The sequence below is a fragment of the Vulpes vulpes genome, chromosome 2 (assembly GCF_048418805.1).
Source record: "Vulpes vulpes isolate BD-2025 chromosome 2, VulVul3, whole genome shotgun sequence".
In the NCBI taxonomy this organism is placed as follows: Eukaryota; Metazoa; Chordata; class Mammalia; order Carnivora; family Canidae; genus Vulpes; species Vulpes vulpes.
The window spans coordinates 157009167-157036772 of record NC_132781.1 but is presented as its reverse complement, the minus strand read 5'-3'; the positions used below and the strand labels follow the sequence as shown (position 1 = coordinate 157036772).

Below are 27606 nucleotides of genomic sequence, written 5' to 3'. Positions count from 1 at the left end.
AAGAATGACAGATGAGGGGCGCCTGAGTGGCTCAGGCGGTGAAGCGTCTTCCTTCTGCTCTGGTCATGATCCTGCGGTCCTGGGATTGAGCCCCACTGCAGGCTCCTTGTTCAGCAAGGAGCCTGCTTCTCCCTCTGTCTGCCACTCCTCCTGCTTGTGCTCTCTCTATGACAAGAGACACACACGAGACACACAGAGAGAGAGAGTGAGAGGCAGAGACACAGGCGGAGGGATAAGCAGGCTCCATACAGGGAGCCCGACGTGGGACTCGATATCCCGGGTCTCCAGGATCATATCCTGGGCCAAAGGCTGTGCTAAACTGCTGAGCCACCGGGCTGCCCAATAAAATCTTAAAAAAAAAAAAAAAAAAAGAATGACAGATGAGATGTGACACCCTTAATGCAGAAGCATCAGCCCATATTCCAGATTCAGAGAGGATCTCAGGGAAAGAGCCCTTAGAAATGATCCAGTCTTGCTGACCCGTTGGACAGAAAAAGGACACATCAATTGAACAGGACACTTACCCTTTTCTACAATTACCTGAACATGTAGGGAAGACATCTAGGACTCAGACCTGAGATGTGGAGCCCCTGGTTTCGGATGGAGCTGCCACCAGTGCCAGCCTCCAAGTTGAAGGGCATCCCAAGGCCACTCAGCCGCCATTTCTAGGATGCACAGTGAGGTTCCTCATCCTTGTATTGGCTTTGACTGCCCCCTAGGGGACATTTTAATTCAGACCCATGGGTGCATTCCTCCAAGAAAAAGGGATGGGGCCCTGCCCAAGCCTCCTGGTTATCTTCTCTCCTGTCTCTACTCACTCCCATGACAGACTCACCCTGTTGTGTGGCTTTACACACCATCCACACACCAACTGCTTCCCCATTGTATCCCCAGCCCTCACTACCCCCCCAAACTCCAGAGAGCCACTTGTCATCTCCACTGGGAAGTCTAACCCTCATCTCAATCAGAATGTGTCCAAAGCTGAGATCCTCATCCTCCCCATCCCAGTTATGGCAACGCCATTCTTCCAGATGCCAGGCGGAAGCCCACGGTGCCATCCGAGACTCATCTTTCCTTCACACAGAAGTCCAACTGTCAGCAAATCCAGTTGGCTGCACCTTCAAAATATATCCAGAATCTGACCACCTCTTGCCATCCTGCTTCACGCTACCATCATTTCTAGACTTACTAAAATGGCCTCCTATCTGGTCCTCTAGTATTTGGCCCTTCCCAGTGGTTCTTGTCTCATTTGAAGAAAAAGCCAAACTCCTGGGACGTCTGGGTGGCTCAGCGGTTGAGTGTTCGCCTTAGGCTCGGGACGTGATCCTGGAGTCCCGGAATCAAGTCCCACATCGGGGTCCCTGCATGGAGCCTGCTTCTCCTCCCTCTGCCTATGTCTCTGCCTCTCTCTGTGTCTCTCATGAATAAATAAATAAAATCTTAAAAAAAAAAAAAGCCAAAGTCCTGACAATGATGACTTATTGATCTAACTCATCTCCTGTCACTCTCCCCATCACTGCATTCACTCCATGCTGTTGTTGCCTGTATCGGGCATGCTCCTGCCTCAGGGCCTTTGCACTTGCTCTTCCTCCTGCCTAGCATGTTCTTCCTTCAAATAACTACATGGCTGGCTCCCTCGACCTTCAGATCTTCACTCAAAAGAACCTTCTCCATGAGTCCTAAGATATCCTATCAAAACTTCAACATCTGACATTTCACATCTCCCCACCTTGCTTTATGTTTTTCCTTCCTAATATTTATCACTATTTAATACACCACACCTTTGCTCATTTATCCTCCACTGGAATATAAGTTCCCTAAGAGTAGAGTTTTTGTTTGTTTCCTGAAATATCTCCAATGCCTACAACAGAGGTTAGTGATATTTGAAAAAGGAAATTACATCCTTCCTTTGGTTTTTTAATTTTTAAATTCTTTTTAAAATTATGTTCAACGTAGAGCTCGAACTCACAACCCTGAGATCAAGAGTCACATCCTTCACCGACTGAGCCAACCAGGCACCCCATGACAAACATTGGTCTAATAACAAATTTTGGAAAAACCTGAAATGGGCCAAGCCCTTTCTTTTATACACAGAGAAGTTAAACCCAGCAGACGAGAGGTCATGTGCTCAATACTACATATTTTTCTTATTTTCTGGATGCCTGCTCTGTGACGGGCACTGTGCTATGACCCGGGGCTCCAGAGATCAACAAGACCGTTGTGGATAACAATTTTAGTGGGGCCAATGGATCATATACCCATGAAAGAAGTAAGCCAAGTAACTGGAGTGAGTGCTGAGAGAATAAATTGGGGAAGATGGGACTGAACGACAAGGGGTGATGGCACCGATTCAGACTGAGAGGTGGGCTAGGGAGTGGGATCTGAGGAGGGGACATGTGAGCCAAAACCCAAATGACCTGAAGAAGCCAGTCATGCAACGCTATGGGAAAAGAGCACTCCAGGTGGACAGAACTGTGAGTGAAAAGGCCCTGAGGTAGGGACTCCTGGTCCAGTGATCCTTACCACTTGCTGCCTCTCTGGGGCCCTGAGAACCGCCCTGTGATTGTCCTGGGCCTCCCTCAAGCTCAGCGCTAAGCTGTCAGCTTACCCAGAGAACAGCAGTTCTCTGAGGCTGTGGGTCCCCCTCCCAGAAGCCTTGTGGGTTAACCGGATCTGAGTTTCCTGGTTCCCGTCTGGCAGGGGATGAGTGGACATTTTCACTGCCTTCGTTCCCCAGGCTCCAGCCTCAGCCCCAAATCTCCATGGCAACCCTAGACACAATCCTAATCTGAAGAAGGATCTGGAGCATAAAGACCACTATAAGGAGGCCAGAGGGCTGGTGGACTCCCCTCCTCTTGCTCCTTGTGTCCTGCCAGCCCGTCTGCCGGGTCCCCACACCCTGGTCTCCCCAGGGACATCTAAACTGAGGATTCTGCAGGTCTGCGCCACTGCTGGGCACAGCGGGGCTATGGAGGCCTGTCTTCTGCAGCTGCTTCTGCTGGGGGCGGCTGCCTTGGCTGCATCTGCTCTGGAGACAGGTGAGCATGGGGGGGCTTGGCGGGGGCTTGGCTGGGGCAGGCAGGAGATTCGATCCTACCACCCTTAGAGACCGTTTCTCCATGATGGGCTGGGACCCCCTTGACTTGAGGAGGCTGGGAAGCCCTGTGCCTGGTCTTGCTTGGTGCCCCCAAGTCCAGAGTGTGTGTGCACGCGTGGCGTGTGTGTGTGTGTGGCAATGGACAACACCGTGGGTGTTGGGGTCAGACAGTCTGGGCTCACACTCTCACCACCTCTTCCTACATTTCCACCCTTGACATCACCGCCTCAACTCTTGGAGTCTGTTTCCTCAGCAGCAAAGTGGGAATAAGGGACCTCACCCCTTAAGGGACTATTATTATTGTGCATATGAGATAAGCGTGCAAGTCCTTCTGCACCTGGCACATAGAGATCGCTCAATTCACTCACTGTCCAAACCTCCCTCCACCCCCGTGGGCCTCCAGGGCAGCCCCTGGCTTTAGTAGGTCTGCGCAGATTTGAGAAAATGCCTCCACGTCCTAGGCCCTGATGGTGGATTTCTTCCCCAAAGACCCACATTCTGGCTGGTCCTCAAGACCCACAGGTGCCCCAACCATGCACCAGAAAAGCCACCTCCTCTTCTCCATCCTTACAGAAATTAGAGCTACTTGGATTATTTACACATTATCTCATTCAACCCTCACAACAACTCTGTAGTGTGAGGATGTTTTGGGATGTAAGTTACAGACACCAAAGTAATGAGGCTTAACCCATGAGGGACATTATTTCACTTAAGAGTGGCCATAGAGGATTCCAGAAATGGTTAATATAGCAGCTCAACCATGTCAGTACTTCTCCATGAATCTCATGACCTCACCCTTGCAAGACGGCTGCTACGGCGCTGGCCATCACATCCTCAGCCAACTACTTTCGAAAGCAGGAAGAAAGAGCCTCCTCCTCACACAGCTCTCCCTTTTCTTTCTTTTTTTCTTTTCCTCTTTTTTATTCAGAGAGGGAAACCTTCCCTTCAGTAAACCTCTTCAGTCTCACTGCCCAGAATCAGGTGGCATTCCAACAAGCCCTACAAGTAGAATTAGGAGGACAGAGCTTAGTTTAGGCTCTCGGTACCAGGAGGGCTGGTAGGCTGCCCTCCGACAGCTGAGAGATATTAGGGTTTTTATAGGTGCAATAGGGAAAGGCCTGGGGTGGGCAGGTGCCCAGTTCAGTCTACCCTCTCCTCCAACGAGATGCTAACAACAGCTCACATTTCTGTGACACTCATTAAACGCCACGCATCGGCCTAAGCACCGAACCCTTACCTGCCCACAGTCCTCCAGTTCCAGTTCCAGAATATGAAAAGCTCTGGAAGACCAGAATTCCTTAACTAATTTACCGGCAGCACCTGACCTGAGCTGAAGGAGGCTGTTTCTTGTCTGTATTTGTCCTGCTCAGGGTTACGTCCATAGACTCGCTCTAGAAAATGGGCTTGATCACCAAGGGCTGCAAACATAATCTCCTGCACATACACCACGTTACCTTTCTAAAATCTGGAAGATTCTGAAACACGTCCTGGAGTCTTTCAAGAAGAGACTGGGGGCCTGAATTAAATTACTCCCCCCTTCCCCAAAGGCCCGAGATTGCGCGAGCGTCCCATTTTGCCGACGGGGAAACTGAGGCCCGCGGAGGGATTGTGGGGCGCGCAGGGCCCGGGCGCGGGCGGCGCGGTTCCAGGGCCGGTCTCTCCCCGCAGCCGACCTGGCGGCCCGGTGCGGGCGGACGTGGCAGGGGGCCGGGCTGCTGCTGCGCTCGCACGCCGCCTCGCGCACCTCCTACTTCGTGGCCCGGGACGCCGACTGCGCGCTCTGGATGCGGGCGGCGGCCGCCGGCGACAGGATCCGCTTCCAGTTCCGCTTCTTCCTGGTGTACAGCTTGGCCGCGGCGGCCCCGGGGTCCCCGGCGCCCCCCGCCTCCTCCGCCGCCGCCTCCACCTCCTCCACCTCCTCCGCCTCCTCCGCCTCCGCCGCGCCCGCCGACCCCTGCGCCCCCGGCTCGTACGTGCAGTTCTACGAGGGCCCGCCGGGGGCGCCGCGGCCCCTGGGCGCCCGGGTGTGCGGCCGCAGCATCCCCGCCGCCGTCGCGTCCTCCGGGCCCGTCCTGGGCCTCCGCCTGCGCACCCGGGGCCGCCAGCCCCGCGTGGCCTTCGTGGGCGAGGCCACCTCCTTCCGGCTGGGTGGGTGGGGGCAGGGGCGGGGGGCGGGGGGCGGGGAGGCCGGGGGCGGGGGGGTGGCGAGCGCGCTCCTGGCAGCGATGGTTCCAGAACCGCGAGCCCGGCCCGTGCATCCCACTGCCCGGCCATGAGCGTGCCAGCCCCCGCCAGCGCCTGACGCCCACGCACACTCACCCGCACTCTCATTCACCACCGCGCACACCCACCCCCCACGCTCATTCACCACCGCGCACTCACCCACACGCTCATTCACCACCGCGCACTCACCCACACGCTCATTCACCACCGCGCACACACCCCGCGCGCATATTCACCACCGCGCACACTCACCTGCACGCTCATTCACCACCGCGCACACTCACCTGCACGCTCATTCACCACCGCGCACACTCACCCCGCACGCTCATTCACCACCGCGCACACTCACCTGCACGCTCATTCACTACCGCGCACACTCACCCCACATGGTCATTCACCACCGCGCACACTCACCTGCACGCTCATTCACCACTGCGCACACTCACCCCGCACGCTCATTCACCACCGCGCACACTCACCCGCACGCTCATTCACCACCTCGCACACTCACCCTGCACGCTCTTTCACCACCGCGCACACTCACCCTGCACGCTCATTCACCACCGCGCACACTCACCCCGCACGCTCATTCACACCACTGCGCACACTCACCCCTCACGCTCATTCACCACCGCGCACACTCACCTGCACGCTCATTCACTACCGCGCAACTCACCCCACATGCTCATTCACCACCGCGCACACTCACCTGCACGCTCATTCACCACTGCGCACACTCACCCCGCACGCTCATTCACCACCGCGCACACTCACCCCGCACGCTCATTCACACCACTGCGCACACCCACCCCCCACGCTCATTCACCACCGCGCACACCCACCCCCCACGCTCATTCACCACCGCGCACTCACCCGCACGCTCATTCACCACCGCGCACACTCACCCCACATGCTCATTCACCACCGCGCACACTCACCTGCACGCTCTTTCACCACCGCGCACACTCACCCTGCACGCTCATTCACCACCGCGCACACTCACCCTGCACGCTCATTCACCACCGCGCACACCCACCCCCCACGCTCATTCACCACCTCGCACACTCACCCGCACGCTCTTTCACCACCGCGCACACTCACCCGCACGCTCATTCACCACCGCGCACACTCACCCCGCACGCTCATTCACACCACTGCGCACACTCACCCCTCACGCTCATTCACCACCGCGCACACTCACCTGCACGCTCATTCACTACCGCGCACACTCACCCCACATGCTCATTCACCACCGCGCACACTCACCTGCACGGTCATTCACCACCGCGCACACTCACCCTGCACGCTCATTCACCACCGCACACACCCTTCATGCACTCACGCCGCAGCACTCCTCGCACTACACCTACCCCACCTATGCGGCACACTCGTTCACACCACCCCACGCCATATGCTGCGCACAACCTGCACTTATTCACACAACTCCACGCTTACACACCTGACACCCAATGCCCACACTCACACACCCATGCGTCCTGCACCGTTTCACACAATCCCACACACTGCACACCCAACGCTCACACTGTACACAGCCCTCACAAGCCTGTGCACCCTCGTTCACACACATACTCCCACGCCCACACCTGACACCCAACACACACACTCTCACACCGTGCACACCCATTCACATGACCCCACGTTCACACACCTCACACCTCCACACCCCCACACACTGCACATACACCACACACCCTTCACACTCATTCATGTGACCCTACACTCGCACACCCATACCCTGACACCCACATTCACACACATTCTGTGTGTACATAGAAGCCACAACATTGCACTCATTTACACAACGTACGTGCCCATGTGCCTCACACAGTGCAACGCAACCCGCATACCTCACAGACTGCACACTCACAGTTTGCATTACACACCTCATACACACAGCACCACTTTGCACACTTAGATACAACTTACCCAGTCTCAGGTTCACACCGGGCTCTTCTGTCCTGGCTCGGCCCTGCAGGTGATTGTGGGGGGCGAGTGGCTGTAAGCCACGCAACCCCCGCCCAAGCACATTAAGGAAACAGAGGGTGATTAATCATCATTTAGCAAGCGTGGCCTTTGCTCTTTGGGTGCTGTCTGTTCCTCAGGGCCACGCCGTGCGTGTCTTCTCGTCCTCTATTTGTGGGTGAGACCCAGGCTCGGGGAGGGGAGGGGAGGGGAGGTGCCCAGGCCGCCTGCTCTCTGGAGCAGCGGGGCGTTAGCGGTCAGAGCACGTCCTCTTGCCCAATTGGGTTTAAGGCTTTAGCTCCCGCAGGCGCCGGACAAGCGGAGGCTCAGCCTGTGTCGCAGCAGACGCCGTGTCCGGGGAAGGCGAGCACGCGGGCTGCCGAGACTCAGAGGACTCCAAATGCTCAGAGAAGCTTTGCCACCAACTCTGGCAAAACAGCCAGGACTGTGAGCGCCCAGAGCCCAGAGCAGGGCCGTCCGAGCACCCATGGGCTCCCCATGCCCTCCACCTGTGGACCCTGGGCAGCCCTTCAGCACTGAGCAGGTCGGGGAGCGCCCCCAGGCGCCCCATGGTCTCTTCGGACCAAGCCCACCTTTCTCCTTCCTGGGCCTGGTGCCTGGTCTGAATTTTGGATATTATTTAATTATTTAATTTTTAGCGAGTGTGCGTGAGCAAGAAAGAGCAAGGGTGGGAAGCAGGGGCAGAGAGGGAATCCTAAGCAGGCTCCAGGCCCAGCATGCAGCCCGTTGTGAGGCTGCATCTCACGGCCCTGAGATCATGACCTGAGCCGAAATCAGCAGTCCAGCACTTACTGACTCAGCCATCCAGGTGCCCTGAATTCTGGATTTTATTTTTATTTTTTTTTAAGATTTTATTTTTTATTTATGAGAGACACAGGCAGAGGGAGAAGCAGGCTCCATGCAGGGAGCCCGATGTGGGACTCGATCCCGGGTCTCCAGGATTACGCCCTGGGCTGAAGACCGCGCTAAACCGCTGAGCCACCCGGGCTGCCTGAATTCTGGATTTTAGATTTTCTCTCTCTCTCTCTCTTTACCATTAGTCTCTGGCTCTGGGAGGAACCATAGATCCTTAGGGCCAAGACCAGTGGTGCCGGGGTCTCCTTTCTGGCTCCTGTTGGCAGTAGGGTGCCCAGGGACCTATTATGTTTTGCAAACAGTTCTTACTGGTGGATTGAGAATGAACCCCGCCCTCTCTCCCTCTTTCTCTCTTTCCCTCCCTTTCTCCCTGTGGCCTTGCCTGCTTGCAAGAGGTAGCTGTCGGCCAGGGAGCTGGGGTGCTGTGGCCACACTGTGCTTAGCAGGATTGGACTCCCGCAAGAAGGTGGCAGTGGCAAAGCCCTGTCACAGCTCTGGCTTCCTTAGATCAGATTTGTCATCTAAATGAAGAAGGGTCCATTTCATATCCTCCGGCCACACACACAGTCCCTGCCACTCACACCTGCAGGCACAGCCTGCCTGCTGCATGCACACCCTCTTACATTGACACCCACAGGTGACTCCCCATACACAACCACACTACTGTTTGTGTTTTCTCTCATATTCACTCGTAAGCTTACATACCTGCTATGTATTATTCATTTTCATTTGTAGACAAAAGAAACCCAACTCAGGTTGGTTTAGCCAAAGGAGAATGGGGAGGGACCCCTGGAACAGGATATCAAATTGTTGGTTCAGGTACAGCTGGATCCAGCAGTTCGAGTAATGGCACCTGGGCTCTCTCTTTGATCTCTGTCTTTGCATTGTGGGAGTCTGTTTGGCTTCCATCTCAGGCAGCTTCTCCTTCCACCTGGCAGCAAGGTGACCCTGCAGCTCCAAGACCACGGTCCCCCTTACAGCTCTCACCTTGACAAGATAGCTAGCTAGCATCTTTTCTTACAGTTCTAGCAAAAGTCCCAGGGCCAAATCTGATTGGTCATGTAGGTCATGTATCCATTTCTGTGGCCAGAGATGGGGCGTTCTAATTCCATGCCAAAAGCAGATAATTGAGTGAATCCACGTTCTGCTGGGGAGTGCTGCCAAGGGACGCAAACCAGGACAAGGAGGGCCGGAGTGCTGGGGACACTGGCGTGCCGTTCTCACGTGGAGCTTAGGGCCCTCCTGTAAGGTAATGAGTGCGGACCCGAAGGGAGAGAGCCATGCACTTACTGCTGGGAGGGGACGCCGGGCAGAGCTGATGGCAGGGCCAGGCCCTGAGCGAGGAGTTGCTGGGAGCGGCCAGGCTCTCTGGGACACAGCAGACACCCTCACACCTACTGTGCACCACAGGGTTCATGAGCGGGGGACTGAATTCCTACTCTGCTACTTAGGTACAGGCTGTGTCGTCTTGGCCAAGAGACCTGAGCTCTCCTGTAGGTTGTTTTTTTTTTTTTTTTTAAAGATTTTATTTATTTATTCATGAGACACAGGGAGAGAGGCAGAGACACAGGCAGAGGGAGAAGCAGGCTCCATGCAGGGAGCCCGATGTGGGACTTGATCCTGGGTCTCCAGGATCACACCCTGAGCCGAAGGCAGATGCTCAAGTGCTGAGCCACCCAGGTGTCCCTCCCATAGGATTCTTGTGAGAACTTAAGGAGCTGGGGTGTGAGCCAAGTGCTTAGGGCCGTGCCCAGCACAGGAGAGGAACTCCATAAATGTCAGCCATCAGCATCATCTGGTGACCGTGCACCTGTCCCCCGTGACTCACCCACCCATGCTTCCATCCATGCACGTGGAAGCAGCCCTGCTGCTCGAAGCTCCCACGTTCCCTCCCCCTAGGGCTGCACATCCCTCTGTGTCACGGACAGACTCAGGGTCCTCATCTCCTGCGTCCCCTCTTGGCCCCAGGATCCTGTGGTGCCTACTTCCGCTGTCAGAACGGCAGGTGCATCCCCCCGAGCCTGGTGTGCGATCGCTGGGGCGTGGACAACTGTGGCGACGGTAGTGACCAGGCTTCCTGGCCACCAGCCAACTGCAGAGGTCAGTGATGGGCGCGGGCCCTGGTGTGCTGAGCAGTGAGGAGGGGCAGGGCCTCAGTGGGGAGCCCAGAGGTGGAGCTGGGGTACAGGGATAGGCAGGGGAGAATAAGGTGAAGCAGGTAGTGGGGAATCTGTGGAGGCCGGACTGAGGATCAGAGCCAGTTAGAACCAGAATGATGCTGGAGAGGATCTAATCCAGCTGCGGCCAGATGGTATGCTAGTGGTGGGAGCTCTTCCTAAGGGGCATTTTGCACAGAGGACCAAGACCTCCCAAGGAGAGATGCTCCATCTAACTGGACGTGGAGGCCCAGGCCCTAGCTGACTGCTGATGTCCCCAGGAGTGGGGACCTTCGAGTCTTACTTTGGAAATCATTCAACCAGTCTGACTCCCACATTTTATGTATGGGGAAACCGAGGCCTAGGGAGGCGAAATGACTTGCCCAAGGTCATAGAGTCCGGGAGGAGCATGACCAGGAATGACCTCTGTGGACAGGGGGCCCCAAAAGATCCTTGGAATCTAAGATGCCGCATCCTGCAAACAGGGCTGCCATGTACTATTGAACAGACTGTTCACTGCAAAAACCCACGTGGCTGAAGGGTGCAGTCCAGCTTCCTGGGACCCCACACACTTGCCTCCTAAGCCATTCTCAGTCTCCTTTGCAGGTTCCTCATTATCTCCCTGACACTCTGTGCTTCGTGCCTGAGGCCCCGTTGCCATACCCTCCCTTCCTCCAGCCTTCACCGCACCAGTTCCCTCTGTGGTCTCCTTCCTACTGCATTGCCAGCTGGACTCGTCTTTTTTTTTTTTTTTTAGATATTTATTTATTTATTTATTCATGAGAGACACACACAGAGAGAGAGGCAGAGACACAGGCAGAGGGAGAAGCGGGCTCCATGCAGGGAGCCCGATGTGGGACTCCATCCCAGGACTCCGGGATCACGCCCTGAGCTGAAGGCAGATGCTCAAGCACGGAGACACCCAGGAGCCACCCAGGCGCCCAGACACATCCTCCTTCTCGGGGAGACGCTCCACTGGCAAACTGCAGGGGCTGGAGCTGGGCCGCGTGAGCTTGTGTCCTTCCCTAGGACTTCCTGCCCTGCGACCTGGGCAGGCAACTTAATCTCTCTGCCTCACTTCCCTTATGAGTAAGATGGAAATTCTGAGAGCAACAAGCCCAGATGGGTTTAGGGAGGCTTCACTGAGCCCAAGTCAAGCCCTGGAAAGTTCTAAGTGTTACTCTTATTTCCCGCTGCAGGTCCCTCGCTGGTGCCCAGCCAGGCAGGGAGTACAGACGTCCCTCCGCCCAGGCCCCTGACGCTCTCCCAGGCTCTCGGGTCTGCAGGTCCCCTCCAGGTGGCCGCAGGGAGGAGCCCCCTCGCAGGCCGGGCCCCCGAACAGCAGGATGCTGCAGCCCCTCCGGGAGGTAGATGTCTCTTGCTTCCCACCTGCTCCCACTCCTCCCACCAGGCAGACCGCTGAGCCACCCGGGCACCCCCTCCCGTTCCTTCTGCAGGTCCCCGGCTCCGGGCCCCGGCGCTGGTCTCCTCGCTGGTCCTGGCCTCTGCGGGACTCCTCCTGGGCCTCCTCTGGTGCTGCTGTGCCTCCAGCCGGCTGGCCTGGCAGGCTGGCGCCCGTGGCCTCTGCCCCCGCTGCAGCATCTGTCCGTGTCCTGGCCAGGTGGCTCCTGGGGAGCTGCAGCCCAGTGGCCCGGCCTTCCAGGGCCAGGGAGGACGTCCCTAGAGGCTGTGGCTTCAGAAAAAGACTGGGCTCTGGGGTCAGATGGACATAGGGTTGTGCCTCAGCCCCAGGAGGGCCGTCTGACCTTGGACAGGTCACGTAACCCTCAGACTCAGTCTGCTCCTCTGGAAAATGGGAAGATTCCTGCCTCCTGGTTGTTGTGAAATACACGGGAGCTAACCGGCCTTGTAGCCCTGCTGGATCCATCAAGGGTGGGGAGCAGGGGCCTTGCTTGGCTCCCAGAGCTCACCTGCCCTGCGCTGCCCCACCCCAGCCCAGCCGCAGGTTCCACCGAGTCAAGCCCCCGTCGAAGGCGCAGGACACGCTCTGGCGGGGATAGCACCGTTTATTAAGAAAGATCAAGACAAAGACCACAGGAGGGTCCCTTCTAGGACACAGAGGCCAGGCGTCCTGGCCCCACATCTGTGGGCTGCTGGTGGGGAGGGTACATGCCCCCAGTTGGGCCCTCAGGCTCCCACAGATGGGGCAGGGCTGTCATGTCCCCTTCCTGTCCCTCCCAGTCATGAGTCCTGGCATCCCCCACCCAAGGCACTAACTCTTGTCAACCACCAATGCCCTCCTCCCCCCATGTCCCCTGGGCCTTCACTTCCAGATCAGTGGGGGGGCTATGGGCTGGTGTGGGCGGGGAGACCCTCTCAGTGCTGGGCTCTGCCTGTAGCAGCTCCTGGTAAGAGTTGGGGTGGAGTTTCCCTGGCAGCCCTGAGGCCGGGGGGCCCTGGGCTAGGTGTCGGGTGGGGGCGGGGGTGGGGGGGATGCAGGCCAGGAGGGCTCGGTGGGAGGGGGAGGCTATCAGGGGCAGGTGGCCCAGCTGGCTGGGCAGGGGTGACAAGGGCTGGGACGTGGGCTGGCGGGAGTGGGGTTGCCCGCCCAGGGGTGAGCTGCCTTTTGTTCCACAGTTGGCACTAAAGAGCTTTCCCCACCCGTCGGAGGGTGGTAAAGGCCATGCTCCTTGCTCCAGGTAGCTGGTGAGGCACCAGGCTACAGGCCGCAGTTGGCTCTGGTAGGATTGAGGGCTGCCCGAGGGCTGCTGACCTGGACAGCCCAGCTCTAGGGGAAGGGGGGGCTCTCTACTGGTGGTGACAGTTCTGAGCCCACTCAACCACCGTGTCTGACCCCAAATCCTGGCGGCCCTCTGAGGCACCGGCTCCCATCCAACCTGCCTTACCTACCAGCCTGCGGCTTTGCCCAGGTGCGTTTGTGTATGGGGGGTGGCGTGCCCACCCTCCAGTCCAGCCCAGGGCAGTAGCAGCAAAGCGTGGCATTGCCTCAGTTTCTTACAAAATATTCATAATAATATTAATAATAATAATATAGTCGACGTTGTGGGGCTGGGACACTGCCCGGGAGTCCGTCTGGGGCAGGCGGCTGCCTACGAGGGGCAGGGGCGAGTGTTGGCTCCCGCCTGGGCGCCGTGCTGCAGGTCCAGCGGCTGCGGGGGCGGGGCGCCGGGCCGGGCGGAGTGCAGCACCAGATTCTTGATACAGCCCGTGATGCCCGAGGAGAACCTGCCCCCGGTCAGCGTGGTCACGTCGGGAGCTCCGCCTGCAGGGAGCCCAGGGCGTGAGGAAGGGGCATGCTCTAGCCCCCCTCCCTCCCTTGCCCAGAGGATGGTGCCCTAGGCCAGCACCGAGCCGGGACTTACCGATGTAGACGCGGCCCTTGGTGTTGACTGCCACGTTAGGGCCTGGGGACTGGCCGCTGACCAGCTCCTCACCGTCCACCTGGATGGAGCCTCTCCGGCCCTCTCTGTGATGGGACGGGGGCGGACCCCTCACCACCAATCCCGAGTCCCCTCCCTTTGCCTCAGATATGCCAGCTAGGGAAGCCTGGCCCTGCTCCGAGCCCTTTTCTTCCCCCACTGGATGCGATGTGGCCCGGTGTAGCTTCCCAGCTCTCATCCATCATCCCATTCGGGTGCTTGCCGGCCTCCCCCCCAAGGCATTTTGTCCCCCCACCGGAAGTCTGCATTCCTGCAGGTGGCCTCTCCGCCCACCATGGTTCAAGTTCTGTCTCCAGAGCTCAAAGCCTGCCTCCCTGCACGTGGTGGGCGGCGATCTGTCCCACCTCAGAACTCTGTGCCCCCCGCCCTAGGGCCCAGGTGGACTCCCTTACCGCAGCGCAGTCACCCGATGCCACTCGCCATCGTCAATGGGGTCCTCAGAGACAAGTCGGGCCTCCCCACTGCCCAGCTGGTAGCTGCAGACATGCAGGCCCAAGACAGTGTGAGCTGGGGCAGACGGTGGTGGTGTGTGGGGCTGGGGTGCCGAGGGCTGCAGCTTCTTTCGGGAGGAGCCACGGCACCGAGCAGAGGGGAGGCCACTGAAGGGGTGAGAAGGGCCAGGGATGGGGGGAGGAAGGGCCAGGTGCCCGGACCCACCTGAAGACCAGGTGCCCGTCCTGAAGCCCAAGACTGATGAAGTCCTTGCCACGGCCGGCCTCGCCCATGTCCTGTCAGGGAAGCACAGGGTCGCTGGGGTTCCTGGTCTGGGAGCCAAGGCCCCAGCCACTGTGGCCTCACAGCCCTGGCCACCAGGAACCCTAAGACCGGGCCAGACGCCCACACTCACCACGCCCTGCCAGAGCAGGAGGCCGTTGGCCGTGCTCGTCCGAACCTCCAGCTCGATGGTCTCTGGCACCTCAGGCACACTGGGGAGTGGAGGGGGCAGGTGAGGGGGAAGAAGCTGCAGATTCCTGCTGCCCTTCCTGGATCCACAGGCTCCCCCAACACCCATCTTACCTCCTGGAGAAGATGCGGCCTGGGAGAGCTAGGAAGCCATCGTCATGGAAATAGGCTCCGTACTGCCCAGGGGCATCTGTGGGACAATGTGGGGATGGTGAGGCACCTGCTCGCCTTCATGGAGCGGCCACTGCACGGGCTCTGGACCCCCACCTCCACCCCAACGTGTGCTACTATGGGGCCCTGAGCCTGCAGTCTCTGGAGACCGCAGAGGGCTATGGACACAATTCAGGGGCCTGTGAACTTGGGTGGGGAGACACTGTAGCTCTACCTTCACTCACTTCTCATGACGTGTAGCAGTTCCTTTCATTAGGGCATGTGGGCAGCAAACCCAAGGAGCAGGAGCAGGACCTATGATTTATTACTAACAGACTTCCTTTTTTTTTTTTTTTAAGATTTTATTTATTCATGAGAGACATACACAGAGAGGCAGAGACACAGGCAGAGAGAGAGAAGCAGGCTCCATGCAGGGAGCCCGATGTGGGACTTGATCCCAGGACTCCAGCCACTCCCTGGGCTGAAGGCAGGCGCTAAACCGCTGAGCCACCCAGGCGTCCCACTAACGGACTTCCTTATCACGCCGCAGTAGTTACCAACACTTCAGAGCTTGCTGAAATCGTGGTAGCTATTAGGGCCACCACGAGGTCTCGTTTACTGCATTAATACAGAACTACATATGTTACAAATCAGAAAATTTTACATATTTTAAGAACCTTATTTCAGTATAACTGGTTTCCTCTAAAATCCTATGTATTTTATTTTATATAGTCAGTAGGGTCCAGATAGGGTGACCAATCATCCCTCTTTGCTGAGTCCCGTCCTGGGTTTAGCTCTGAAAGTCCATATTCCGAGAAACCCCTCAGTCCTGAGCAAATGGGGAGAGCTGGTCACCCAGGTCCGTGGCACATGAAAAGTTCAGAACGTTTGTATTCCCTCCATCTTGCAGCTGGGAAGACAGGCTGGGGTGGGGGTGGGGGGCTGGTGGTGAGTGGCCTGCCCACAAGTGGGAAGCCTGCATGACACCCCGGGCCTGTTGGCCCCCACGTCCATACTGTGTGTGGCTCCAGCATCCTCAGCCCTAACTGCTCAGACCCATCCCGCAGGCCAGCACTGGTCCCTGCGGGCCTACGAGGGTAGGGGACATCTGGCCACCCTCCACCAGATGGTGCTAACAGCTAACATTTACCAAGCGCCTACTATGTGCCAATCAACGTGCAGGGAGCTTTACAGCCAGCTGCAAGCATGCTTTCATTTAAATGGATCCTCATAGGGGCACCTGGGTGGCTCAGTGGTTGAGTGACTGCCTTTGGCTCAGGTTGTGATCCCAGGGTCCTGGGATCGAGTCCCACATCAGGCTCCCTGTGAAGAGCCTGCTTCTCCCTCTGCCTGTGTCTCTGTCTCTCTGTGTTGCTCATGAATAAATAAATAAAATCTTTATTTATTTATTTATTTTTTTAAAATAAAATTTTTTAAAAAAATAAACGGATTCTTACAATAATCCTATGGTTTAGACATAATGATTCCAAGTATATTAAATAATTGTACCGTGACACAAACTTTTATCCAGCTCTTGTGGAAAGGATGTTTCTTCTCTTTACCTTACACATAAGGAAACTGAGGCACAGAAGGGTAAGTGACTCACCCAAGGTCACATAGATAGTGGGTGGGGGGATTTGAATCCAGAGTCCGTGCTCTTAGCCACCCTACCACTACCTCTCCTATTACATTAGTGAGAAATAAGAAGATACCTACAGAGCCGTTAGCCCGGTGCCTGCGCATGTTCAATAAGCACTGATTTTTAAGAAATGATCACTGCTCTTAAACAGATTGTGGAATCCTTGAGAATGAAGGTCTTGCCTCATTCATCTTATATTTCCCGCTTCCAGGGTGAGGATGGGCATGCAATAGTTTGTCGACAAGCATGAATGTAGAGGAGGAAACTGAGGTCAGAGTGGCTCAGGACCCCGCCCCGGGTCACCTGGCCTGTAAGTACACAGCGGGACCGGGCTGTGTATGGCTGGGCTCTGTTCTGTCCCTCTGAGCCCAGTGAGCCTCTCTCTGGCCTTGTCTTGCTCACAGGGGTACCTGGGAGAGGGGCCGAGACCGGAAGCCAGTGTGGCCATAGGAAGTACGTACCATTGCCCCCACTACCTTCCAGATGCCAGTCAGACTCCACTGTGCCTGTGAGGAAAGGCAGCTGCAGACACTGTGCCAGGGTGGCCAACCCCAGATGGCCCCCAGAGGCAGGTGGGAAGAAGCCAGGACGGTTACCTTGTTGGCAGCGCGGGCCAGAGAAGCCGGGGGGACAGAGGCAGCGGGTGCCCTGGCAGGTGCCCCCATGCAGGCAGGGCTCACGGAGCAGGCAGGGGTTCTCCTCGAGCTCACAGAGGTCTCCTGTGGGCCAGGGCACGGTGAGCGGGCGTGGGCCGGAGTGGCTGCCCACCACCCCGCACCCCCCGCTGGGGCCAGCTGGGCTCGCCCACCTTTGAAGCCATCGAGACACAGGCACTGGAACTCGTACTCGCCGGCAGGCATGCATGTGGCGCCGTTCTGGCAAGGCTGGCGCTCGCACGGGGAGCTGGTGTAGCACTGGCCGACGCCCCGGCTGCCCAGGAAGCTGTAGGTGAGGTCCAGCCGCTTCCCGTTCACGGACACCTGTGGGCACAGGGGGCGCTGAGGGGCCCTGGCCCAGCGGGGAGCAGGGCGCAGCGGAGGGTGGCTGGGAACCGGAGCTGGGGCGTGAGTGGTCACGGGGCATCCCAGCCTAGGTGACGGAGGGACCCGAGCTGCATGCCTCCCAGGCGCCGGGGAGGTCAAGGGGTGCAGCCGGTCCTCTCCAGGAGGCGTCCTCATCCCCGCGTCACAGAGCAGGGACCTGAGGCCACAGGGAAGCGTCTGGCACCCCGCCCTCCCCTGCGGTCCTGGGGCTGCTCCTCACCTCGCCCACACAGCCGTGGAAGTGAGCGCTGACGTTGGTGGCCGGGGGCAGCCGCACGGAGGGCTCCACGCCCCCGAGGTAGAGGAGGGTGTGCAGGTTGAGGCCCTGGCTCTTGCCGGGCGAGGAGCGCAGCACCGGGCGTCTGCCGTTCACGCTCAAGCTGCCGTCCTTGTTCAGACGCTCCGCCGACACTCGGTGCCAGTGGCCCAGGGCCAGCGGCTCGGGGCTCCGCAGCACAGCCAGCCCTGGGGGGATGCCGGGCAGGGATGGCACAGGCGCGGAGGGCCCCCCGGTCCCCATACGGGGACTTGAGTGGACATGGTGTTCCGGGAGGAACCTGGGAGGGGTCTAGGGGACTTGCCTAAGGTCATGCATGGAGAGAAGGGACGTGAATGAACAGGGGACTTCAGTGGATCTGAGCCCTCCTTTGGGCATGGGGACCTAAAGCCCAAAGGTCTGCTTTTGGTGTCTGGTGCTCACCTGACCCTAACTCGTAGCGGAACTCCAGGTGGCCGCCGACCATCGCCAGGGACACGAAGTCCTCCACGGGCCCGCTCTTCCCCCCGCTGAACAGCAGGATGCCGTCGGGTGCCAGCGGCTTGAACTCAACGTCCAGGCGCAGCTCGTGGTGTGTGTTGGTGAGGGCGGGCAGTGCCAGGTAGGAGCCGGTGCCCGACATGGAGGGGGTGGTCACCGTCACACCTGCAGCAGCCATAGATCAGCCAGCGCAGTCAGGGTACCGGTGTCCCAGCCCGGCCCACTTCAGGCCCAGCAGCTGCAGCTGCACAGGAGCCCCTGCCCTTTGGCACCGCAGACCAGGCTGGAGGTGTCTCTAGGAAGGGGGGGCCCTTCACGGACTCTCATGGGGGGGATTCAGACTGGGCAGAGGCTTGGTCAGGTGACTTTGGGGCCCTCTGGCTATGGACTAAGTGTTGTCATTCACAGGGCGCTTTGTGGCCTCAGGGTGCCCTATCCAGCTTCCCCCAACTCCCGGGCTCCCTGGGGACTCAGGTCTGACACCACTCACCTTCCTCACACCTCACCCCTGAGCGGCCCAGGTGGCAGCGGCAGGTATAACCTCGGCCATCAGGCCGGTTCACGCAGGTGGCGTCGGGCCCACAGGCCTCTGGGGGACACAGAGGGCAGCAAGAGGAACATTGAGGTGGCCTGGGAGAGGGTGGGGTCCTGATGCTACAGCCCTACCTATAGCACCCCAGGGGCCTTGGCCAGCTTGGGAGGACTACGTTGGGAGACTGGGCAGGAGGAATGGATGGTGGAGGGGTAGGGGGCACCCAGGAGGCTGGGCAGGGGGCAGCATGGGAGGGAGGTGCATGAGTGGCCGGGTAACAGTGTGGGGTGGTGGGTACCTGGGATGCAGGTCATGGGGTGAGTGCTTTGGTGAGGGATGAGAGGGTGGTGGGTACCTGGGGTAGTAAGAAGCTGGCGGGGGTCGGCGCCTGGGAGCAGTGATGGGGGTAGGATGAGTAACTGGGCACCAGTGACGGGGGTGAGAACTTGGGGAGCAGAGCTAGGGGGCAGAGTGGGTGTTAGGGTGGCAGTGATGGAGGTCAGTATCTGGGAGGAGTGGTGAGAACCTGGGCAAGTGAGATTGTGGGTGGACATGGAGGGGGTAGCTGCGGGCAGAGGCGAGCACCCAAGGGTGGCAGCGGTCACAAGGGTGGGTCACGCACCTGGGTGGCAGTGCAGGGCCTGGGAGTGCTCACAGCGACTCCCGGTGAAGCCAGCCGGGCAGATGCACACGTAGCTGCTGCTCTCTGAATCCTGACATTGGCCCCCGTTCTGTGAAGCCAGCCCCAGAAGTCAGGTGGAGAACACCCTGGCTCTCCCCCACTTCCCACGGGGGCTTCCCTGGCGGAGGGCAGCAGCCAGGGGCAGTTGGGTGGGCTGTGTGGTGCGGGGTTACCTGGCACGGCCGGTCCCTACAGGTGGGGCAGTGGGAGATGCCGTGGGCGGTCAGGTTGAGGTCGTGGAAGATGATCTCCTCGCCCTGGATGCGTAGCTCCCGGACGCAGCCTGCACGATGGGCAGCCACAATGAGAGGGGTGGCAGTGCCAGGGGCCTGCCCCGCCCCCCCGCACCCTGGGGTGCTCTCCCAGGCTCCCATGGGCTCAGCCAGCCAGCAGGGGAGGTGGGGCAGGGGCTCACCTATGAAGCCGCTGCTCAGCCCGGCCTTGGGGATGGCACCGTAGTCGGGGTAGCCACCCAGGTAGAGCTCCTCATTTAGGTCCAGACCCTGGAACTTGCCCTGGGGAGTGGAGAAGCCGGGATGGGGAACAGGGGCTGGGCAGTGGTGGGCAGGTGGCTGGAAGTGTGGGGGACTGGTGGGGCCTCACCTGAGAAGTCCCGTTGACGGGAGCCAGGCTGCCCACAATCAGGGAGCCCTGGGTCAGGCTGCGCAGCAGGGTCACGGTGTGGAACTGGCCCAGCGCCAGCGGTGTGGGGTGGCGGATGGTGGCCATGCCTGAGCCTGCGTCAAACCTACTCCGTGGGGTGGGGCCAGGGCAGGAGAGAGCGCACACTGGGCTAGTCAGAAGGGCTGGGCAGGGGGCCCGGCCTGGGGAAGGCGATGTCACCGTTTCCTACCGTTCTGATCTAGTTCCTGTCCTTGCCTTGTCCACCCCCAGCTCACCCCATCCCTGCCCCTTCCTCGGGTCTCCTCCTCCACCCCCCACCCCAGAGTTTATCCAGAGCAGCCCCCGGGTGCTAACTGCCCTTGGCTCTATGGCCCTAGAGATCACCTTGCTGCTTTCCTCCTTTATGGCTGCTCTTGCCCAACTAGGATATGGATTTCCCCAAGGCCAGAACTTGATCTGTCTCTACCGGTGCATGGCACAGAGGAGGAGTCCAGTCCAGCAACTAATTTTTGAGCCAGTGAACGTATGAATCCTGTCTGCAGGAGTCCTACCCGGTAGACACGCGCTCAGCATCACCGAGCATCTCTGCCACGGTTCTGAGCTAGTCTGGGGCTGCTTCCTCCTTTACCCGGTCGGCACACTGTCCCTGCGCCACAGATCACGCGGTCACCGAGGGTGACGGCCGCATCTCCTCCTTCATTCAACTCAGTGCAGGGTGCTGTGTGCCTGACCAAAGCCCCGCGGTCCAGTCCTCTAGCCCCTTCCCTTGTGAATGGGGTGGGGGAGAGTCTCACCGGAACTCAGGCCTGCCCCCCACGAGGCCGAAGGAGATGAAGTCAGGCTGCCTGTTGGCCAGGTTGGTGGGGCTCCCCGGGCTCCGCTTCTGCCCATTGTACAGCAGCATCCCTGGAGGGCACAGCCGTGTGAGGGCCTCCCACCAGCCACGGGCCCCCCGTCCGCCCCGCCCCAGGAGTGAGTGACCACAGCCGGGGAGCCTTCACTGTCTAGCTCCCGTCCCTCCCTCCACACACCCCCGAGCAGCCAGGGCCTTCTCACTGTCTCCAGAGGCGCCCTACCCAGGGCTGGCTCCCGGTCCCTACAAACACATGGAGTCTGCTTCACTCACACTGGAGGGCCTACCTGAGAGGACAGGGAGGCAGAGACTCACCCGAGTAGAGAAGGAGGCCTGGACAGTGAAAGTCAGAGAGCCGTAGGAAGATGGGGGGGAGAGAAAAAGAGAGAGGGAGGGAGAGAGAGAAAGAGAGAGAGGAGGAAAGGCTGAGAGATGGAGACAAAGGAGGACAGAGCCAACAGGAAGCCGGGCCAGGAGGCTGGCTGTGGGTGTACCCATCAGAGGTGGGAGGTACTGAGCAGTGGGGATAGAGACAGGGGGGGATGTGAGAGGTGGCCCCGATGGCAGGCCAGGGGTCCCGGGACAGGGAGCTGGGGGAGGTAGGTAGGACAGGGGGCCTTCAGGGCTCAGACAGTGGTGGCGGTTAGCCCGGGAGATCCCCACCCCACAGCGGCCCCTCCCCTGCTCACCATCAGCTGAGTCAGGCCGGAAGGTGATCTTGATCTCGAACTTCCTATAGGCATCTTTGATGGTGGGCAGCGGCAGGAAGGAGTGCGGGGTCTGCGTGAAGTAGGGGACCACCCGCTCTGCGGGCAGAGAACGCAGCTCGAACCCATGCCTCCCAGGCAGTGGGCAGGGCGCTGCCAAGTGCAGAGGCTGCCGTCTTACCCGGCACCTGCAGATGGGCGAAGGCTTTGACCTTGCCCTGGCGGTTAGTGGCGGTGCAGACATAGGTGCCGGCGTCCTGAGGCCGGACAGAGGGCAGCAGCAACATGTTGTTTTCCAGGCGGCTGTCGGGTGGCAGGTTGCCGTCCAGCTGCAAACACAGCTGCACGTTGGAGCCTGGCCTCGGCCCGCACCTCTCCAGGGCCTGCCTCCCATCTCACCTCGGGCCCACCCATAAGCACTGCGGATGTGCTCTGTGCCAAACCCAGGCCAGGTCCTGGGGGCACTGAGATGGTGAAGACTCGGTCCCCACCCCTCAGGCCCACGGCGCCCCTGCCTGGCACTTACCTTGCTCCAGGTGATGTCAGGAGTCGGGTAGCCAGAGGCCATGCAGGGGAAGGCGGCTGCAGAACCAGCAGGCACACGGACCTCTGGGGGTGTTGAGATCTGGGGCAAGGCTAGGAGTGGGGAAGGAGACACAGGCCATCAATCTGATGACACCCACCGTTTCAGAGCCCAAACTGTGTCCTGACTCCTTCCATCCCCACAATAGCCCCCCGAAGGGAGGCACTGCATCCCCATTTCACAGATGAGGCTCACTGCTGCTTGCACACTGAGGGACAGGTCCATTGGACTCCACAGCCCGAGACGCTTCAACACATCCCAGTAGAACATTGTGTCATCCCCTGAGGACCTGAGGAGGGGCACCAGGGCAGTATGCAGTGGTAAGTTTGGGGGCAAGTCATGCGGGTTGGGGTGAAAAGGAGCTTCCTTTAAAGACAACACAGATATGTGTCGGCCCTTGATAACTGCTCTTTGTCACTCTCGAGTGTCTGTGTTTATGTCGTCTCTGCCATCACACTGGGCTGTGGGTCTCCATCAGCATCTCCGGTGCTTTAGTGCATGATGCCCCCCATCCCCGTGGAGGTCCCCGCTGGCCTTCACCTTGTACGAGCAGCAGCACGTGGGACTGGGTGGTGCCGGCAGAGTTGGTGGCGGTGCAGCGATACTGTCCTGCATCGGCCAGCTCCACGTGGGCGATCCTGACAATGCCTCCGCTCTGCACGATGCCGGGCCGCAGGCGTCCCCCAACTTTGCTCCATGTCACTTGAGGCTTGGGGTCACCTAGGGCCAGGCACTCGAACTCCACGGCATGGCCAACCACCACGGTCTGCACGGAGGTCCGGATGTTGATGAGCACCGAGGGCAGGGCTAGGGAGGAGGGAAGCAGGGGCAGAGTGAGGCCAGCCTGCTGCAGGCCTGGCCCAAGGAGGGGAGAACTGGGGCCCCTGGCGTCCATTTGCTTTCTCGTACATTCACTCATGAACATGCTCACTTGTCTGCTCTCTTTTGTAGGTTCACCCTCTTGGGTATCTGCTGTCCTTCATTGGTTGGTCTGAGCACCCACTTGCTCCACCCATCTCCTTTTCTCCCCTCCTTGCAATATTTGTCAAACCTCCTTATGCTATGCTAGACACAAGCAATAATTCTCTTTCTTCATAGAAATTTAAGGTGCTTCCTGGGGAACACCATCCCTGTACCCCTCATCTCTGTCTCCTGCTCTTAGGAGAGGCCTGAAGGCGCCATCCTACCTTGGACAACCAGTTGGGCACTGGCCTGGGCCTGTCCCCACGGTCCATGGGCCTGGCAAATATATGTCCCTTGGCAACTCTGGTCCAAGTTCTGGATTCTGTAAAGAAAAAAATAATACGGGATCCCTGGGTGGCGCAGCGGTTTGGCGCCTGCCTTTGGCCCAGGGCGCGATCCTGGAGACCCGGGATCGAATCCCACGTCAGGCTCCCGGGGCATGGAGCCTGCTTCCCCCTCTGCCTGTGTCTCTGCCTCTCTCTCTCTCTCTCTGTGACTATCATAAATAAATAAAAATTAAAAAAAAAAAAAGAAAAAAATAATACAACATTAGTGAATACAAATAATTGACAAGAATGCTTTCCAGTGGGGGCATCTGGGTGGCTCAACAGGTTAAGCATTTGCTTTAGGCTCAGGTCATGGTCCCAGGGTCCTGGGATTGAGCCCTGCGTGGGGCTCCCTGCTCAGTGGGGAGCCTGCTTCTCCCTCTCCCTCTGCCACTCCACCTGCTTGTGCTCTCTCGTTCTGTCAAGTAAAATCTTAAAAAGAAAAAAGAATGCTTTGCAATGGCATGCAAGCTCAAAGCCATCAGAGGTTAGCACGTGGCATAAGCTTCTGGTCTCCCACTAACCACATGAGGTAGGGAGAAGGTGAGGTAGACAGGCAGGCAGGCCGACTAATGTCACCACAACCATTTTTTTTTTTTAAAGATTTATTTATTTATTTATTAGAGAGAGAGAGAGAGAGAGAGAGAGAGAGAGAGAGGCAGAGACACAGGAGGAGGGAGAAGCAGGCTCCATGCTGGGAGCCTGATGTGGGACTCGATCCCGGGACTCCAGGATCACGCCCTGGGCCAAAGGCAGGTGCTAAACTGCTGAGCCACCCAGGGATCCCCACCACAACCATTTTAGGTCAAGACCTTATGGTCAGATCTCAAGAACCCACAGTTACAGAACAGCAGAGCTGAGATCTGGGTCATGTGTATGTAATTGGCCTCAGAGCCTATTCCCTCTCCCCTACTGATAAGGATACAGATATGAGCCACTGTTTACTGAAAGCCTTCCATGTGCTTTAGTAATCTCATTAATCTCATTTGGCCTCATGTAAGCCCTTGTAGGGCTAAGAGCATTCAGGCTCAGAGAATGGAAGTGACTTGTCCAAGGACATGGTTTCATGCTGAGCCCCACAGGACAGGTGTCCTAACACCCCCCTCCCCCCGGGGCATCCCCACCCTATGCACCTTGGACTAGGGTGCTCAAATTCAGTCTGGCTGCCCTTCTCGACTCACCGGAGCACCCCATCCTGCACACTGTGGCCAGGAGGCAGCTGACCCCCTTCCTTGATCCAGCGGAGCTGGGTGCCCCGGTCACTGGGCACGGCACAGTGGAACTCGACGCTGGCCCCTATGCTCTTGGTCTCCAGCTGAGGTGTGACCTGAACGGTGGGCGTGGATCCTGCTGGGATGGCAGTTGCCAGGACAGAGCCAGAGGGGCCTGTGGGGACATGCAGGAGGTTCTCTGTGTGTGTGTGTGCGTGTGTGCACGCATGCATGAGAGTGATATGATATCCGTGATGCCTCCCCTCCCAGGACCCAGAAATTCCCCATCCTAATATCCAAGGGATGTTCTTTTTGTAGGACCCCCTTCTGTGCCTCCGGAGCCAGGGCTGCTCACCTTGAACAAACACCTGGGCGAAGGCCTCTGCCGAGCCCACCTTGTTGGTGACCTGGCAACGGTAGCGGCCCGAGTCCTCAGGGGCCACGGACTCAAAGCGCAGCAGCTCGTTCCTGGCGGTTGCCCTTGCAGGGAGGCTGCCACCCACGCGGCTCCACTGGAAGGTGAGCGGGGGTGTCCCATGAGCCAGGCACTGGAGCTGCACTGTCTCCCCTGCCTGCACCGAAGTGTGCTCCGGGACTGTGGTGGCATACGGTGGGCCTGGGTTGGGAGGGGACACAGAGGTCAGGGCAAGGAAGATCAGTGGTCAGGTGGGAGCTGATGCCTGACCCAGGCGACTTGCCAAAGGACCCGAGATGCCCAGTAGTGAAGCAGAGGACGGGATGAGGGGAGCCAGGGTCCCGGGAGGAGAGGTAGGTCTCAGACTAGGGCAGGCTCTGGGGGCCTGAGGTGCATGGGGCCCTCTGGATGGCATTCCTTGGGTTCTGTCCAGGGTGTAGCCTGCCTGGGCCTCAGACCTGCATGCAGGGCAGAGAGGGGAGCCCAAGGAGGGCGGATGAGCGCCTTACTCTCTACATGCAGGGCGATGGTGGCCTCAGCGTGCCCGGCGGGGCTAGTGGCGTTGCAGATGTACTGGCCTGAGTCCTGCTGGGCTACTCGGGGGATGATCAGTGTGTCACCTTGCAGCTGGTGCTGCCAGGGCAGCGGGGAGCGCAGCTTGGACCAGTGGATGGTGGGCATGGGGCTGCCTGCAGAGTGGAATAAAAGACCACAGATGTCAGTGGGCGGCCCTAGAGACTAGCTGGGCATGAGGCTGGTGTAGAAGTGATCGGGTGACCTTGTCCCTTCACGGGGGTCACTGAGTGGGCACCTCAGCCATCACTGGGTGGTGCCAGCAACAGAGTCCCCTCCCGGGGTATGATACCATCTTCAGATCTCTTGTGTCTACAATTCAGGCCCCAGGGCAGCACTGCTCTGCCTGCCTTGTGTGCCAGCCCCCGTCCACACCTGTGGCTGAGCAGCGCAGGGTGGCTGTGTGTCCAGCCTCTACGGTCAGCTCGGCTTCTTCAACTTGGACCTGGGGCGCCCCTGGGACCACAGTGCCCGTGTCCACAATCACCTCCACCCGCTTCTGTGCTGTGCCCAGTGCATTCTGAGCTAGGCATACGTAGGTGCCTGCATCTGATGGTTTAGCTGATGAGATCTGGAAGAAAGCAAGGATGCTGGGTAAGTGGGCACAGACAAGCACCTCGGCATCAGCCCCCAGCTCTGGCTTGCTTTCACCTCTTCCCTCTACCCTTCCCTTTGCTTTTGGTTCTCCTATTGGGCTGCTTGAGGACTTACAAACTCAAGACATCCAGCCCATTAGTCTATCCCATCCACTTGTCCATCAACCCACCCACCCCTCCCCCATTGACCCACACATCCACCCACCCACCCATCTACTCACCATACATCCACCCACCTACCTGTCTACCCACACATCCACCCATTCATTCAGCCACCCTTCCACCCACCCACCCTCTACTCACCTACCCATCCACCCATCTACCTACCTATCCACCCAACCACCCACTCCCCCATCTACCCACCCACCTACCCACCCATCCATCTATCCTTCCAGCCATTCTTTCTTCCTTCCCTTTTACCTTTTTTCTTCTTGCCCATCTTCCAATCTACCCACCAAACACTTATCCCATGCCCCTCTTTCTCTATCCATCCATTCATCACCCATCTGCCCATTCACGACTCTTTCCTCTAAGCATGTGCTCCAGGATGGGCCCTGGCTGGACCCTCAGACCCAGAGATGAAAAGGCCCTGGCCTGTGGCCAGGGGAAGGCTTGCCTCACCTGCAACACCGTGTGGCTGTCCACGACCCCATACATCCGCTGCTCTACATTGTTGGGGGCGCCGATCCGAGTCCAGCGAGCTGAAGAGCGGGGCTCCCCAGCACTGACACACTCCAGGGTGACAGACTTGCCCACTTTCACCCGCACGGGGCCCTCGGGGAGCACAGACACAGTGGGGGGCCCTGCGCAGAGGAACGGCATCATTGATGCGCCTGCGGGGCTCTGCCCACCACACGCACCTCACGGCCCCTGTCGCAGTAACTGCCCAGTGGGCACTATTCTGCACGGATGTGGAAACCGAGGCCAAGAAGGAGGATGCCCAAGAGGGAGGCGTTGGCTGAGGCGGGATGGAGATCTGGAGGTTGTGAGCTCAGAATCAGGGCTGGAAACAGGAAAGCGGAGCCCCCAGGGCTGAGGCCACTCACCGTGCACGCTGAGGTTCACGACACTCTGGGCCACACCGTAGGCGTTAGAGGCCACGCAGCGGTAAGTCCCGTGGTTGCTGGGCCGGGTGCCCACGATGGTGATGATGGAGCCGTTGGGGCTGATGTGAACATTGTCTGCGGAGTTGGCGCTGGTCAGTGAGGTGTTCCTTGTGCCTTGGTGTTGCCGTAGGCGTGGCTCTGCCCCACGTCCCCAACCCCTCCAGCCTGGCTGTGTCCAGCTCACAG

General features: G+C 58.8%; 2 protein-coding genes across 14 annotated transcripts in view; one reads left to right on the top strand and one right to left on the bottom strand.

Moving 5' to 3' along the window:
• The first annotated feature begins 2721 nt into the window (after nucleotides 1–2721).
• Nucleotides 2722–12201, top strand: LDLRAD2 (low density lipoprotein receptor class A domain containing 2). Its single transcript, XM_072750849.1, has 5 exons — nucleotides 2722–3038; nucleotides 4766–5245; nucleotides 10148–10279; nucleotides 11535–11702; nucleotides 11793–12201. The coding sequence occupies exons 1-5, from the start codon at nucleotides 2969–2971 to the stop codon at nucleotides 12017–12019; spliced, it is 1077 nt and encodes a 358-aa protein (XP_072606950.1). The 5' UTR covers nucleotides 2722–2968; the 3' UTR covers nucleotides 12020–12201.
• A 143-nt stretch (nucleotides 12202–12344) lies between these two features.
• The window catches only part of HSPG2 (heparan sulfate proteoglycan 2), a 98735-nt gene continuing 83473 nt past the window's right edge, over nucleotides 12345–27606 (bottom strand). For 9 of the 13 annotated variants that reach the window (XM_072750847.1, XM_072750840.1, XM_072750837.1 and 6 more), the window contains 29 exons: nucleotides 27361–27495; nucleotides 26936–27117; nucleotides 26094–26289; nucleotides 25655–25834; nucleotides 25086–25346; nucleotides 24701–24905; nucleotides 23418–23515; nucleotides 22771–23037; nucleotides 22174–22283; nucleotides 21829–21976; nucleotides 21630–21746; nucleotides 21256–21273; nucleotides 20882–20993; nucleotides 20067–20211; nucleotides 19879–19978; nucleotides 19637–19746; nucleotides 19404–19512; nucleotides 18740–18838; nucleotides 18193–18414; nucleotides 17713–17957; nucleotides 17258–17429; nucleotides 17046–17168; nucleotides 16911–16955; nucleotides 14775–14850; nucleotides 14605–14683; nucleotides 14415–14485; nucleotides 14150–14233; nucleotides 13680–13783; nucleotides 12345–13579 (listed from right to left, as the gene is read on the bottom strand). In XM_072750847.1, coding sequence (XP_072606948.1) covers nucleotides 13407–13579; nucleotides 13680–13783; nucleotides 14150–14233; nucleotides 14415–14485; nucleotides 14605–14683; nucleotides 14775–14850; nucleotides 16911–16955; nucleotides 17046–17168; nucleotides 17258–17429; nucleotides 17713–17957; nucleotides 18193–18414; nucleotides 18740–18838; nucleotides 19404–19512; nucleotides 19637–19746; nucleotides 19879–19978; nucleotides 20067–20211; nucleotides 20882–20993; nucleotides 21256–21273; nucleotides 21630–21746; nucleotides 21829–21976; nucleotides 22174–22283; nucleotides 22771–23037; nucleotides 23418–23515; nucleotides 24701–24905; nucleotides 25086–25346; nucleotides 25655–25834; nucleotides 26094–26289; nucleotides 26936–27117; nucleotides 27361–27495 — 3986 coding nt within the window. In that variant the 3' untranslated portion in view covers nucleotides 12345–13406. The remainder of the gene's footprint in view (nucleotides 13580–13679; nucleotides 13784–14149; nucleotides 14234–14414; nucleotides 14486–14604; nucleotides 14684–14774; nucleotides 14851–16910; nucleotides 16956–17045; nucleotides 17169–17257; nucleotides 17430–17712; nucleotides 17958–18192; nucleotides 18415–18739; nucleotides 18839–19403; nucleotides 19513–19636; nucleotides 19747–19878; nucleotides 19979–20066; nucleotides 20212–20881; nucleotides 20994–21255; nucleotides 21274–21629; nucleotides 21747–21828; nucleotides 21977–22173; nucleotides 22284–22770; nucleotides 23038–23417; nucleotides 23516–24700; nucleotides 24906–25085; nucleotides 25347–25654; nucleotides 25835–26093; nucleotides 26290–26935; nucleotides 27118–27360; nucleotides 27496–27606) is intronic. The other 4 variants (XM_072750838.1, XM_072750843.1, XM_072750846.1 and 1 more) reach the window with 1 other exon arrangement.

What these genes read in the sequence shown, in the direction of transcription:
- LDLRAD2 (XM_072750849.1), top strand. Translation starts at nt 2,969, where the DNA reads ATGGAGGCCTGTCTTCTGCAGCTGCTTCTGCTGGGGGCGGCTGCCTTG. An exon ending in GCCACCAGCCAACTGCAGAG is followed by an intron (nt 10,280 to 11,534) that starts GTCAGTGATGGG and finishes TTCCCGCTGCAG; the next exon opens with GTCCCTCGCTGGTGCCCAGC. An exon ending in TGCTGCAGCCCCTCCGGGAG is followed by an intron (nt 11,703 to 11,792) that starts GTAGATGTCTCT and finishes TTCCTTCTGCAG; the next exon opens with GTCCCCGGCTCCGGGCCCCG.